The sequence below is a fragment of the Aphelocoma coerulescens genome, chromosome 5 (genome assembly GCF_041296385.1).
Source record: "Aphelocoma coerulescens isolate FSJ_1873_10779 chromosome 5, UR_Acoe_1.0, whole genome shotgun sequence".
In the NCBI taxonomy this organism is placed as follows: domain Eukaryota; kingdom Metazoa; phylum Chordata; class Aves; order Passeriformes; family Corvidae; genus Aphelocoma; species Aphelocoma coerulescens.
Window position 1 is genome coordinate 17,535,246 of NC_091019.1, and position 14,803 is coordinate 17,550,048.

The window sequence follows — 14,803 nt, forward strand, 5'->3', positions numbered from 1 at the left end:
GAGACAACACATAATCTGTCCCAGTGCAGCCAGCACTTACAGTGCTCAGATTGTTTCAGCCACAAGTCCCTTTCTACATATCTGGCAGATAGCAGAGCAAATGTGATAACAACTGAATTTCACCTTGTGATACTTTGGCACATGGAGAAGACAGGAAAAGCAGTTCTGACCTTTCCACTGTTGTGAAGCACATACTTCTAAACAAGTGCTATTTAAAAGCCCAGCACAGTTTCTGATCAGAAACATCATGTCATCTGTTTTAGTTTAGCATCAGACATTCAAATTACACTTCTTAATCATGTTATGTCATCTGTAAAAAATTACAGCCTTGCTGAAATGAAATTAGTTCACCTAATAAGGCTGCAGGGATTCTGTATGGTTCCTCACCATGGTCTGATTTTCTGCTTAGGGAAGTATATTCTCATGGATAGATCACCACATTCTGGAACTTTGGCTTCTGTTCTTGTTTGCCTCACTAGCTGAAAGGGTCACCTTCTTATGTTTCATTTTCCCCACCTATAAAATAGACAACCTTCCTTCCTTCCTTGGACTATTGCTATAAAAGCACGTGCAATTCTGAGTAGTATGACTGGCACAAGGGCTGGATATAAATCATAGCTCTTTACAAACACTCAAGGAATTTAGAGAACTGTTCCACAAAATCACTGCAGAATCCACTGTGTAACAATGACACTTCGTCCATCAGAGTACGTGGATTAGATTTATAAGTGCCCTGTTTTTCCTTCATTCCCAATCAGTTGGAAATAAAATTAACTGTTTTTCTAGGTTCTTCTGCAATTTGTTGAGATTTACCTACAAATAATCACAGCCCAATGGGCAAAGTGCATGGGTATGAAGTCTGGAACTGTGAAATAAACAGGCCAAAGATGTTGACACACATCGATAAACTGTGTTTTAGAGATGGCAGGAATTTACTGGAAACCACATACAGGAGCTGCAACTTATTTTACCATCTGTCACCTTGCCTCAGGGTCAAGAGAACAAGTCCCAACAGAAGCTGCTGGAGTTCAGTACTAATTTTTTCCTTCCCATCAAGGCCAGTACAGAAGTTAGACACAAGTGGAATCTCTAAGTGGCTATCAGAGTCCGGGTGCTGCGTCCCCTTGGGAAAGGAGGGAAGGACACGACTGACTCACTCCTGTCAGACCAGGCAGGATGCACTGGGGAGGACTCTGAGGTCACTGCCACTTGAAAGACACTCTTCAAATTCTCAGGCATTAGCCTGGTGCTGGGACGGAGCACACATCTGAGCCAGGCACTGCTCCTAGTGAGCCAGTACCTCTTTATAGCTCCATGCAAAGACACGAGCTCAGGCCTGGAAGTGCAAACAGCATTCTGTAGCAGCACAACTCCTCAAGCAAATTATTTCTGATTCCAGATTAGTTACAATTTCACTCAGGTTATGTTGCTGGAGTGCAGAATGCCCAAGAATGGTTGTCCATTCCTGTTAATGGAATAGACAGCTTGTTTCACCCTGGCTGGGGATTCTTGCTGATGTGAGGGTAAGGTTTTTTCTTGACTGTGTATCTAGAAAATCCCTAACTCCACAAGTTCCCAGAATAGATTTTGGGCTTTTTCTGCATTACCGCTCTAGTCAAGCTGAATTTTAAACAAAACTAGAATTTTAAATTAAATGCCCCTACCTGCTCCAGGATATGTTCCCAGAGATCTTCTGCATCTCACCAAGTATGGCCAGCAAGAGAGATGACTTACCACAGCCCACCTGTCCTACAATCATTGTTAGCTGACCTGTGAGACAGGAAGGTATACACAAGATTATGATGTACCAAATACTTATGGAAAAACATCTTATTCTGTTTATCTGATGTAATTTTGTACCTTGAGGGATTCGGATATCAATATTGGACAATGCTGGAGGACCTTCAGGTGTCCAAGTGAAAAATCCATTTGTGATCTATACCAAGATGGGGAGAAAAGACAAACAGAAACCCAGCTTTAGAACTCACTTTTTTTCCCCAACATCAGAGACACTTCTTTTTTCCTTACACTGAGCACAGGAACAGAGTTAGCCTTTGCCCAATGCAGGAAATAGATCTTCAAGGGAATGACTTTGTAAAGGACTGTACTTCCATGGGCAGAAATCTCTGAAAACAAACAAGCACTATTAGACTATTAGAAGATTATTGAGAATTCATGAGAGAGAAAAAAATTGCCATTTAGCATTTCCCTTGTATTTATAAGGTGGGTACATGTAATAAGTGAAATGATTACAACACAATTAAATTACATACATGCCCAGTTTGCTCTCTGCAGAGCCCTGAATATCTCACTTGATACACAGTGCAGCTTATACAGCAATTACACCATCCACATTCGGAGCAGACCTGCAGAACCTTCCATGAAATTAGATGCTGCTGCTCATTACAGCATTTTCCTCTGTATTTCTGACATGATTCTCAGATAATCTAGGTTTTGCTAGATACAGAAATTGTTTCACTGGAATAGACTAAAACCAGGAAACAAAGCCTCAGACTTTAAATGGAGATTTCCATGGATACTGTGAAAAACAAGGAAGGGGAGACAATTTTAAAAGGCCTACATTTATACAGGACCCTCTTCTCTCACTCTTTCAGAGCCATTAAAGCCTTCAATGCCTTTCAGCTATGCAAAGTACAATAATTTTTCATCTAAGAAGAGTGGAAGGGGACACTTTTATCACACCCTTAAGAAAAACTGATACTCCTATCTTGAGCAAAAGCAAGCATGGTGTTCCTCCCTCTGGATTACCAAAGGCAGCCAGAGGATCCTCTCTCAACTAATGCCCCTTCCTGGGCAAGGAGCTGCAGACAGAGAGTACCTGCACAAGTCCCCTGACCCAGGGGCCGCTGGTGACAGTGGTGTCAGCAGATGGAGCCAAAGATTATCCCTGGGCGTAGCTTTCTGCTCAAGCCTTATAAATACTGTCCTTACAGATACTACTGCACTGGCCTCTCCTTTGTGACTAACTCCTCTGCTGTCACTCCAGGCTGTCTTTTGACCCAACACTGCCCCCAAAACCCTCTTTCAAACATTGCTCTTATTTTCCTGGAAGTCTGTTCAAGAAGGATCCTGCACCAATTCAGCATGCCTAAAAAAACCCTGAAAGCATTACCAGTTGTCCTACTTAGTCCCATGAAACTGAATTATTCATCCTCTTTTGCTGGAAATGCAAATGTAATAGCAGACTTCCTAAATAAACAGCTTCATCACTATAACAACCATCAGGATTTTTATTACTTCTGGCCATTTCCACAGCAAATCAATAGCATCAGTCTTCAAAGTGGCATGGGTAATTGTAATTTTTTTCTTCCAATAAGTTAGGTCTTTGGGAGTTAGTTTTTAATTTCATCTGGGGAAAGGCCACTAGAAATTCCAAAAGAGGAAGGGAAGATCCGTGATGACATTATTTTGGGAATATCTAGAACAAATTCTTTTCGATTTTCTTCATCCCGTTATGCTGTACAGACCCTGGAAATAGAAGAAAGAGTCTGGCATACATAAAAGGTTGGGCCAGATGATCTTTTGAGGTTCCTTCCAACCTAGGCTGTTCTATCTTTTGAATTAAGAATTTTGGACCTGAGAAGAGGGTAATGATTTAAACACTTGAAACAGAAAAAGGCTGGGTGAAATCTAGAGGAATAATTGCAACTAATCACAACCTAGAGATTAGTAGTTAATTCTTAAAAAGGAAGACAGACAAGAAAGGTGGAGGTTAATCTCTGACAAGTGCACAAGCGTCTGACAGTTCACACCAAACTCTGGTTCTTGAACTTGAAACTGCCATCAGAATACAAAAGCGACTATTAGGGAGCTAATATAAGTGTTATTAGAGTGACCTTCATATCACCTTTACACAAAAATCATCTGCTTCTGTGATGTTAATGGGTCTTCTTGTGTGAGAGCTGTAATTGTTCCAGTCCTCCCTGGCAGGCCTCTTGCGGTTCACAACCTTGAGTGGCTGTGCAAAATCAGAAAGACAGAAATAAGCACTAATTGGTGGCAGCATCAGCAAAATGTCCTAGACCCTAGCAACCTTAGTGTGAACGATACAGTTCAGGGTATTAAAATAGAGGTTTTGCAATTGCAAGAAATAATCAGTAGGAAATGGAGAAGTGAAAAATTTATTCTGAGTACAAACTACTGCAGCCACTTCACTGGCAGTGAGACAGCTTTACTCACCACTGCCTGGTACTTGCTGTGATTATCTGCGCTTCTTAGCTCTGAGGATTTATCATGCTCTTCTCCAATTTCTTCACTTGACAGGAATTCACTCAGTTTCTGCACACTGAAAGGGAAAAAACCACAATTCCCACCTCAACCTTGGAAGTAAAACTTCTGTTCGCTGCAATGTTTATTACAGAGCATCCCTTCTGGTGCTTCAGCTGCTGTCTGCTGCACAGTTTGTTTTTCTTGTTTTGTTACAGGTATATGAAAATATGCAATGGGAAGTTACTGCAAGGAAGTTTTCAAAACCTGTCCTGTTGCCTATTAACAGTGATGATTTTTTAATAGTTTGTGCCGATGTTCCTCAAGTCTTGTCTCTTCTGACACCACCAGAGAGATCTCACACAAAGGTTTTTTCAGGCACTTGGTGGGACACAGAAGGACTACAACTGTGACTTGTTTTAAAGCCACTCACCCAAGCAGAATTAATGTCATTCATGCTGAACAAGTGTGGCCCAGCCAGTCTTACTGAACAGTCTTATCAACACTGGCTGGCAGTCTGATGAAAGCTGTACACTGTGAGCCAAATTCAACCAGCTGTGGTGAAATATTATTTGCATAAGGTAACCAGATAAAGGAATATACTTTAACAGAATAGTATTCAACAGATGAGATATAAAAGGAATCCTGACAACCAGCAACAAAGAAGGCGGCATAAAATTTTCACTGGCTGCTTTAAGATTTAATTAGCTAAGAGATTATGTGCCTTTATTGAGACATTTAACAGGGCATCAATTTTATCTCTGTACCTGAGTTTATAAAATGTATGTCTAATCTACTTACAGGGACAGCAAATGAAATTTGTGAAAGAATTGGATTGAATCATGAACTCAACATCAAAGGAGCTCAATTAGCTGGAAATAAGTTAACTATCAGTCTTCAAAACGATAAAGTGCCAGAAGGCCTTGGGTTCCTAAAAATAAATTTATGGACAAGAGCTGAAAAAATTGATTTTAATCTTTAGCCTTAGGCTAAGTGGGGAGAAAGAGGCAAACAAGGCAACTGAAGCATTGTGATACGTGGTGATCTGTTAGGAAGCAAATCTTAAAAAATAAAAATAAACTCATCAGCATTTATTTTGCATTTCACTGCCAGGGGTTTCTTCTTTAAAAGGAGACTTAGTTTCCTCTTAGAAGCTCATGAGATCCCCCACTGAGGGCAAAATGTTGTTGTATCCAGGCATTACAGCACTGCCTGAGGCAGACTCCCTGTACAGTTAACACTTGTCCTGCAAGCAGAGATCAAAGTCACCTGGGGACTCCCTAGGAGAGAACTGGTTCTACAGTTTTTCTGTCAACCTGCCGGATTGCTAATGGCAGCTGAGGACTGACATCAGTCAATCTCTTAGTGCATTCAGTGGAGGGAATTTAAGTAGAGCAGGTACTACAATCTAAACAACAGAAAGGGGGAGAATAACTATTTGGGATGGGATAAGAGGAATAATTAATTTGGGATCAATTTTGGGTCAGAATTCCTTAATGGGAAGGTCTTTTATCTCAAAGGAAGTGATTAGAAGCTTCATTGCTAGAGATATTTACATCTATTTGCATAAAGCTCTGAAAAACTGGGCTAGGAATCCTACCCTTTTTATTCAGTGAACCAGATATTTAAAAGAAGACTTCGAATGTCTTTACATGGACCAAATGATGGTTTAGATGGTGCCTATATGGATTTGATATACAGCTGCACCTATATTCTCTGTATGAAAATTACACAGATATTTGAGAAATTGCTCTAAAGATAGAAGGAACAGACAGAGAAGTCCCCCATGGGTCTGCTCCAGGGTCTAGAGGGGTAGGAAGAGAAGAGAGCAAACATTCTCAGGCCATGCATATCCAAACACGACTATGTATTAAGCCATCCAACAATTTGATTTTATTTTCTAGTTGTGTGTCCATGTGCCTGTACTCTCTGCAAACCCCTGCCCAAAGCTCTGCATAATTCTGGAATCACTGCCCCTGAGGCAATTACTGAAGAAACACAGTAGAGCTGTGAGAAAATCTTGTGTTAGAGGCAAGAGCTCTTATTTCATCGACACCAGACTGTTCTAAACTCTTAAAGAATAGAAAAAGGACATTCTCTGCAGAGCTCTTGCTGACAGAGCAATTTCAGTATTCCAATATCTCCACAGGGGAACTTATTTTTAAGCCATAGAACAGACATATTGATTAAAACATGGTTATTTGCACAGCTGACTGGAAAGGTGGTTTGATACTAAACCCAGTAAGATACATAATGCCACTCTTGCTGCTTAACCTTTGCTGATTGAAAATTGCACACTGGACAATGTCCCTGAAGACTCACATTGAAGAAGTACATCAATTGGCTGCTCAGTTTTAATTTTCAACGGCAGAAGCACTCCACATATTAAAGAAACCCCAAAGCACCACTTTTCAAAGAGGTATCAGAATTTGTCACCTTCCTAAAGACTTTGAAGTTGCCCCTCTCAGAAGCAGACACCCAAGTCCATAACTTGACAAGTTTTCAGGGGTCCTACATGGAACAGCTTTAAATCGGTCAATCACACAGTGGTTTTGAGTGTCAATGACAATTCATAGGGATACTTTGCAACTGGGGACATGTGTAATGATCAAAGGTACCAGTGAGGTTTTTGGTCAATATTACTGTCCTTGATAGCATCTGGCATCAGAGACTGTAGCCAATATTAAAAGAGCAGGGTTTGTGAAGTGCCTGAGATGCAAAGCCAGTAACACCCTCTTACTATCCTTTACATGCTGGTTTCACTGCTGGATCATCTTCTGCTCCACTTAGTCCCTGTCACTACAGGAGAAGCTGTCTTTGCACACTTGCTAAAACCAGTAAGAGTATCTCAGCCTAAAGAAAGCTGAAATACAACTCTGCCAAGTTAGGTCACCTTTACCTCACCAGCTACTTATTAGCAAGAAGGTGTAACAGCAGGACAGAGTTACAGCAAGCAAACAATAGCTGTGCTCAATTGGTGCAAACTCGACCGTCTGCTTTTTAACATTTACTTAACTGTTTAAGCAAGCACATCTCTGCATGGGTTGTAAATTCCTGGCGCATGCTTCCAAAATATTGATCTGAAGAATGAGGCACTCTAGACAGAGTAGCACCACCAGCACTATGGAGCAATGCACTCTGGAACACTACCTGAGTGATAGAGACAGCCAGAAAGGCAAGGATCATGTCAGCTTTGATACAGAGTTTGATTCCTGTCTGCACCACAAATGGCAGGGCAACAGCCTGCCAACAAGAAGGTATCTACAGAATAACCCATGAAGAACTCCTAGCTAGCAACAATTAATACTTGGCCAATACTAACTGCTTTCAAATTGTTCCTGTGGCATTAACAGACACAATTCATTTGCAAAGAAATCCTTAGACAAGCCAAAATAAATGCCTGCTGGTAATAGGCAGCGTCAGTGCGGGCTCCCAGACACTTTGTTGGCTGTAATTTTTGCACGACAATTTGCCATGGCTCTAGGGACTACCTCAGTGGCTGCAAAACATTTCCTGCCAGCTGCTGATGCTCTCAGATTTCACACTCCTTAGGAGAGAGGACACAGCTGTGACTTTGCACTGTCAGGGAATTTTCAAACACTGAAGGTAATCTCAGCCTCGTGCTGTAGTCTCCTTTCCATCTCCAAAGCAACACAAAGGTAATTAAGCAAGGGCTGGTGTCCAGTATCTGTCCCACAGTTTAAATAAGCTCCTCAGACAGCTTCATTGGAGGTCATGAAGTTGTCCTAATGAAGAAAGAAGCCCAAACTCTGCCTCTCCTATCAGTCAGGTAGAGTTACACTGCATATGAAAAAGCATTAGGAGGTTTTTTCAATAATCTGCTGATACTCAAAATCCCCAGTGAAGCAGCAATTCTACTGGCTGTTGTTTGGTTAGCTTTTGAACACTCAAACTAACATGTTCATCAGAAAGTAAAAATTCCTCAAGTCTGGATTAGGCATTTAGTCATGAACTTACTGTGACTCTTAAAAGTGATTTTTAAGGTTTTTTGTTTGCTTGTTTCAGTCTAACTCTGCCCCAACAGGCAGCCTCTCAGGCAAAGGCTGAAAAACAAGAGATACACACGGAAACATGTCCTTTTACCCTTCTACGTGCTTGATGGAGGGGGAGAAAGGTTGGGAAGCAGTTTACAAGAACAGATAAAAAAATCACCATGCTGTTTCTAAAGCTGCAGTTGTAAAATGAGCAAAATTCTCAGAAACTGGATAAGTGGTAGCAAAGACATTAATTTTACAGTTCTCACCTTACTAATGCTTTGACAGTGGATCTAACCACACTTGAGAGCAGGAACAACGGAGACACAAGGATATGAAACAGGGAGAGGGAGGCAAATGCCACTGACGGGGAGAAGTCAGCCTTCCTTGTCAGATGAGCATGGACAACAAATGTCTACGAAGAGACAAACATCATCGTCAGTGCTTTGCCATAAAGAAGGAAACAGATTTCATATTTCACAAGCATTTCCTTTACAGAATCCTAAGTCATACTCTTTTAACAGTTTGGGGAAGTGCTGTGTGATCTGGCTGCTTCTGGTCCCAGAAGGCAAGTAGCAGGTTTGCATCCCATTCTCCCTCCTCAATTCCACATCACTTATACTTGAAAATGCAGTCATAATCAACACTATTTAGAAAAGTCCATACTTACTATAAGTACAGCTGCAATTGGTATTGCTGCATTCATAAAGACTGTGAAGGAAAACACATAGGAACACTTAGAAACAATTTTCATTCAGACATGCTAAATGCTAAAATACTACTAGCACTGCTTTACAATGGTATTTTCTAGGCTCTTACTGTCTGTCCCCTCTGTCACAACCTGAGGATATTATTTAATCACCACCTTTTCAATTTGACCTTCACTCAACTTTATTTCACATAAGTAAACTACACAGAGAAAGAATACAGACTCTAGAGCTAAAATAGAACACAAGCATTGGTACAGGTGTAACAGAAAAATGCTAGGCACTTCTTTTGTGTTTAAACTGTGCCTATCCTTTTCTCCTACCAGATAGAGCAACATTTAAACAGTAAAAGCTCCCCCCAGTTACTTCATCTGAAGTGAAGTGTCATTGTTTGACTCCCCTGGTTGACTGTTTTGCCATCCTTTTCTTGGCATAAACCCCTGAAGGACTTTATATAGTGTCAGATATTTCTCTTGCCTACATTTAGATGATCTTTAATGAATCCTCTAACATATTCATAAACTCTGTACTCGTGCTTATATAAAATAGCTGAGTTACTGCACAGAGCCCTAATTCCTTGTCAGAGAGGAGCATTTGAAAATATAAGTACATTAGTGTAGGTAATTGCAAAATAAAAGCTTAGGCTTTGAAAGACTAACATGTCTCGAAGTCTAGAAATGCATAGTTTACACCTCACCCAAGTTTAAAAAACCCATATTTTTCTGAGGCAAGTGTTCTTGCTGTGTTGGAATACAAAGCAGCCTCTCATGTCTCCTCAATGGTTCTACAACCCGACCAGTTTTGACATTTTGTATCAACTCAAGGTAGTTACAGCACAGAAATTGCAAAGAAGGGAAACTTGCTGCCTGCAACTCTGTCCTTCCAAATGCCATTAAATCCTTGCCTTTGCAACGTGCCTTTGAGACCACTGCAGTACACGGGTTTGCTTTTAGGAATGAATCTGGTGAGAGAATCTAGCAAAGCTGATAAACTTCTCAGAGATAGATCCTGCTCTTCTCCTGCCCACAGTACAAGATCATACCTGTCAAATACGAAGCTGGATGGAATAAATACCCTGTAGGGTTGGCAAAGCCTTCTGTAGTTCAGCCATCTAAACTACTTGGTGCTTCCCAAGAAGCTGATCTGAATTTTGCTATTATGTGAGATCACCAGTACATACAAGGACTTTAAACTTCTTTCAACCAAAAAAATAAGAGCCTTTGGAATTTGGGGGTTGTTTTCCTTTTTAAAAAATGTATTTAGTTTTTTTCAATTATGCAAGTGTCCAGAATAAAAAAATGTTTTCTAAAATAACTCCATTTTGCAGCTAAGAGTTCAATTAGATTTAGTCAAAAGGACTTTGTTATTGGAAAAAGGCAGACTAAAAACTGGGAATGTTGAGTTGGTTCTCAACATTTTAGTAACAGTAACCACTGTTATTTTCCTGTGAGAAAGCCTGCAGTTATTTTGCTTCTGACAGATTAGGCAAAAAATTACAGAAGTAGGAAAACCCCTCTTTTCTTTCTCTGTCTTTCCTGAGTTTTAATGTACTGAATACTGTAAAGATGACACCCAACTTTGATTCTGGTGGGGGCATTTCATTAAAATATAGGAAGAGCTAATTTCTATAATAGCTCTTTTACCACACATGAACAATTTCATGTACATATAGCCTGGATCCTGGCACAGGGGTGAGGCACACGAGATCCAATTTCCATGTGGTCTTGAAATTGAATTTTCTTGTGGTCTAGCCAACACTTCCCTGAAACTTGTAGGTATATTTTCTGTAATCCAATGCAAATCTCTTCCTTATTAATAAAATAGCTCCAACTCCATTCTTTATTTTTGTTAATAGCTATGTGTACTTAGAAAAGAATTCCAGACTCTATTCAACACTCTGTTAAAAGAACTATATATAAAAATCCCTTTTTTTGATTTCTTAGTGTTCTAGCAACTGTCTGCCTTCCTCTAGATCACAAACACATAAAATCTTGGTCCTCTACTGCCTTTTAATTTTTTTTCTTAAAGAAATTAAATCATGTGTTCACTATAATATTAGCTAACATGTTTTGGGCTGATTATGCCTCTCATTCTAATTATACTTATGGCTAGAGAAAAGAGCAAATTCTCCTGTATTTATATTCCCTTTTTAGTCTGCAAAGGTGCAAGTTTGCAAAGATAAGTGTAATTTCTGCTAAAGTCTAAAGGTGTAAGGAACTCCCAGGCTGAAACAATAAGAACCTTTATAAGGTCAAAATTATAAGCACCATCAACATAAAGCTGCATTGCTTTACCCAAAGCTGAGAAATTAACTCCTGTGTACACATAATACAAAATAAGAATGCAACCACAAACTTGGAATGTTTCAAGAAGCATCAGTAAATATTTGAAGTTGTTTCTCATAATACAGATTCTTATATCATTGCTTCACAGAATAATCATTACTCCTGGGATGAATACACTTTTCCTAGCTGTTACAAATGACATTGTGAGGATTTAAAATCCAATAAGCCTTCCCAGCCCTCCAGCTGAACCCTTGGCCCTGACTATAAATAGATTTTAATGCCACATGAAGCCCTGCAGACAAAGGGAACCCACCTATGTTGACCTGAGTGTTAGACAGAGTTTCTGGTCTCACAGCCTGCAGCTAGATTTTATGTCAAAGCAGAAACTCCTCTCCAAGCCCACAGTGCTTAGGATCACCAGAGAGAAATTCTGGTCTCAGAAGTCAAAGAACACCTCATTTTAATGTCACTTAAATTCAGTGGGATCACGATCTTTCCCTTAGAGTGCATTACCTATGTGATTACAAGGACTAGGCTTCCTTACTATTCCAGAAGGTGTTTGTACAGGTACCTTGTAGCACTCAAAAACTTCTTGCTAAAATTTTCCATTTCATTAATATCTCACAGATTATATATTCTTCAGTGTGACTTTACTGATTATTTCTAAATATTACAGTAACAATTATAGAGGTATTGCATATAATCTTCTCAGATATAGAGTTCAATTTGCTGTAGGTCTTTTTAGAGGCACAATAAAGTCTTAAAGCAGCTTGAAAAATAACAGGAGAGGAAAGAGTCTGGATACAGAATGATGAAATTGCCAGGATGCTCCTATTTTTCTTTCCAGGGTATAGAAATTGTTTTAAGAATCACTTATTTTAACAAGAAATCCAAGTTTTGAGTAAGAACATGTAAGTCTGTTGGAGCTTCAGTGCAAAGACAATGCCTGTCACATATTATTTGTATGCTCTGAATTGTGCAAAATGCAGAAAAAATCTCAACAAATAAACTTCAACATCAGCTTCCTTTTGAATGCTGTGTTCTAGAAGAGAATTTTGCTGGCTAAATACAGTCTGTGAAACCTTTGTCCCTTAAAAGCTTTTCTCCAGAAAAAGTCAATTCTATGCAGCACTGCTTTTCTCTTTTAGGCATATTTCCCATACAAGCAAAGTTCTACTGAATTAAATGAAGGGTCTGACTGGATGGAAAGTGAGGAGTATGGATCAAAGCCTAAAGCAACTGAAATAATCTTGACAGAGAAATGGTAAACTCATTAGTATCTAATAATTCAGTAGCACTTAGCTGAGCAGTGGGTTATAATGAAGGAACTTACTGGATATGGATGTATAAAGGGCAAAAGACTTGAGGCTAGTCATTTCTTTTTGTCTGGTTTCCTCCACACTGCTGTGAAATATGTGCTCCCAAGCATAGAGTTTAAGGAGCTTAATGCCTCGAAGCATCTCATTTGTCTTCTTCAGTCTCTCATTGGAGTACTCCTGCAACATTTACACACACATTTACCTGAAGAGTACAACAAAAACATCTGTTCCCTAGGCATAAGGACAACACAAAAACTGTAAGCAGCTTCCTTGCACAGAGCAGACATTTCTACCACAAACAGCACTGCTCCCATCTGCAGGAATTTCTAGGTGACACTGACTGTATGATTGGATGCTGTAGGGGACAAATGCCGTCCACATTTCTGGAAGGGTGCATACTGTTGATGGGAAGGAATTCCTTTTCACACAGGAAGATGCACAAATAATTCTCATTACTACCCATGATCTGTGGTAGAAGAGATTTCAGCAAGCTCTGGCTCCATTACAAGCTCCTGTGGCTTCCTTGGCAGTGCAATACTTGCTGAAAGGGGGAATAAAGTTCAGAGCAGCTGGGCATGGGAATTCCAATGAACCAAGGTAACTTTTTCAGCAGTGATGCAGGTGATTCAAATTATAGACAAGCCAAGTGAGGGATCAAGGAACAGCTTGTGACATAGCAGACCTCTAGGCTGCCTAGTTGAGGCATGCACTGTGGAAGTTAGGACTTCACAGGGTTTGTTTAAATAAATCAGTTTGATAGATTTCCACACTTGGGGTCTGAGTCTGGACGCAGCATTCCTACTTCCTTTCCCTTTGGACAGCTTGCCCTGCACAACTTGCTTATTTGTGCATTGTCCAAAGCTAATTCAGTCAATGACTACTGACCATTTACATTCGTAAGTTAGAAGGTTTTCATGTTCTTTTTGCTCTTAGGGAACCATGCTTGTTGAAAAATATAAACCCCCCAAAATAGGTTTTTACTGCTTACACTTACAATCTCACATTCTTGAACATTACTAAAGGTCTGAGAAGGAATTCTGGGTCAACATCCATGGTCAGCTTTGTAATTCCAAGCACAGACCAATACATAATTACCAGATATGATATTTATATAACAAATGAGTTTAAAGACACTTACCAACGTGCTTCTCTGGGCCTGTGAGAGTTTTGTTGCTACAAAGTACTGAACAGGTGCAAGGACTATGATTACTGCTGCTCCAATTAAGGCACTGATTCCAAGAAGGTAATAGAGCAAAAGAACTCCTACAATTATCTGTTGGGAGAAAAGAAGGTGAGGGAAATATTTTGGCTTCACTTGGGGTATGCACCACAAAGATCAATTTCAGGGAAAGAGACAATGTTCAACCAACAGCAGCTGCAGTTACACCCATCCCAAATGTCACAAGTTCAGCATTGCTGGTACAGCCAACGTGATCCGTCAGGGCTTCTCTCAGAGACCCAGACACCCAGCCAGTGCTCCTCCCCAGCCTCTGCATTCTCTGTATTTCTGTTTCTGAACTCCTCCCCATTATGTGAAGTAAAAGAAGGTTATACAGGTTTGTGTATGTTCTATAATTTAAGTCTCAAAGCTATTTAAAAGAACTTTATTTAAAAATATATAAATTAGTAAAAACCATCTTTAAATAAAATTTGATTTAAAAACACATCCAAGTAACACATTATACCACTGAGAACATCCACCCCAAATAATCTCTGACATAAACTGGCAAGGACCTGTTTTAAGGATCTACACTGACAGGCTGACAATTACTTTTGAAAAAGGGTTATAGAAACAGTTTAAAAAAAAGAAGCTTTGTCTTTGGATAAGTAGGAATCTAAAAAGAAAGCCACAGTCTGGATGGAGAGGGTTTACTGTAAGCAGCTCAATAAACACAAACAATATGCACAAGCTACCAAAGTTAATTATCACTATTCTAATGACTGACTCTTGAACAATCTCCAACATTGACCATCTATGTATTTAACAGTGTAAGCTGACAAATGAATCAGAAGACACAGTGACAGAAAATTAATTTCATACATCATTTCTCTTAATGAAAAAAACCCAATAACTGGAATTTCCTTGAAGTGTTATCTATTACTCTTGCTATGTTTGTACACTCTCATATCCTTAACAGAAACAGTCTCCCATCATTTCAAAGCTCAATGGTCATACACCTATTTTCACACATTTACAGGAACTGGCTGTTCACATGAAGAAAAGGAGTCTGTAGTTTCCACAATTCCATCTTGACAATTTCATTAATTTA

At 39.7% G+C, this 14,803-nt stretch overlaps 1 protein-coding gene across 2 annotated transcripts in view; it reads right to left on the reverse strand.

Moving 5' to 3' along the window:
- Window positions 1–14,803, reverse strand: part of ABCC8 (ATP binding cassette subfamily C member 8) — a 73,935-nt gene that overhangs the window by 34,346 nt on the left and 24,786 nt on the right. For both annotated transcript variants that reach the window (XM_069016869.1, XM_069016868.1), the window contains exons 9-16: window positions 13,672–13,806; window positions 12,548–12,710; window positions 8,893–8,933; window positions 8,492–8,637; window positions 4,201–4,306; window positions 3,869–3,979; window positions 1,861–1,936; window positions 1,665–1,770 (exon numbers count right to left, since the gene is read on the reverse strand). In XM_069016869.1, coding sequence (XP_068872970.1) covers window positions 1,665–1,770; window positions 1,861–1,936; window positions 3,869–3,979; window positions 4,201–4,306; window positions 8,492–8,637; window positions 8,893–8,933; window positions 12,548–12,710; window positions 13,672–13,806 — 884 coding nt within the window. The remainder of the gene's footprint in view (window positions 1–1,664; window positions 1,771–1,860; window positions 1,937–3,868; window positions 3,980–4,200; window positions 4,307–8,491; window positions 8,638–8,892; window positions 8,934–12,547; window positions 12,711–13,671; window positions 13,807–14,803) is intronic.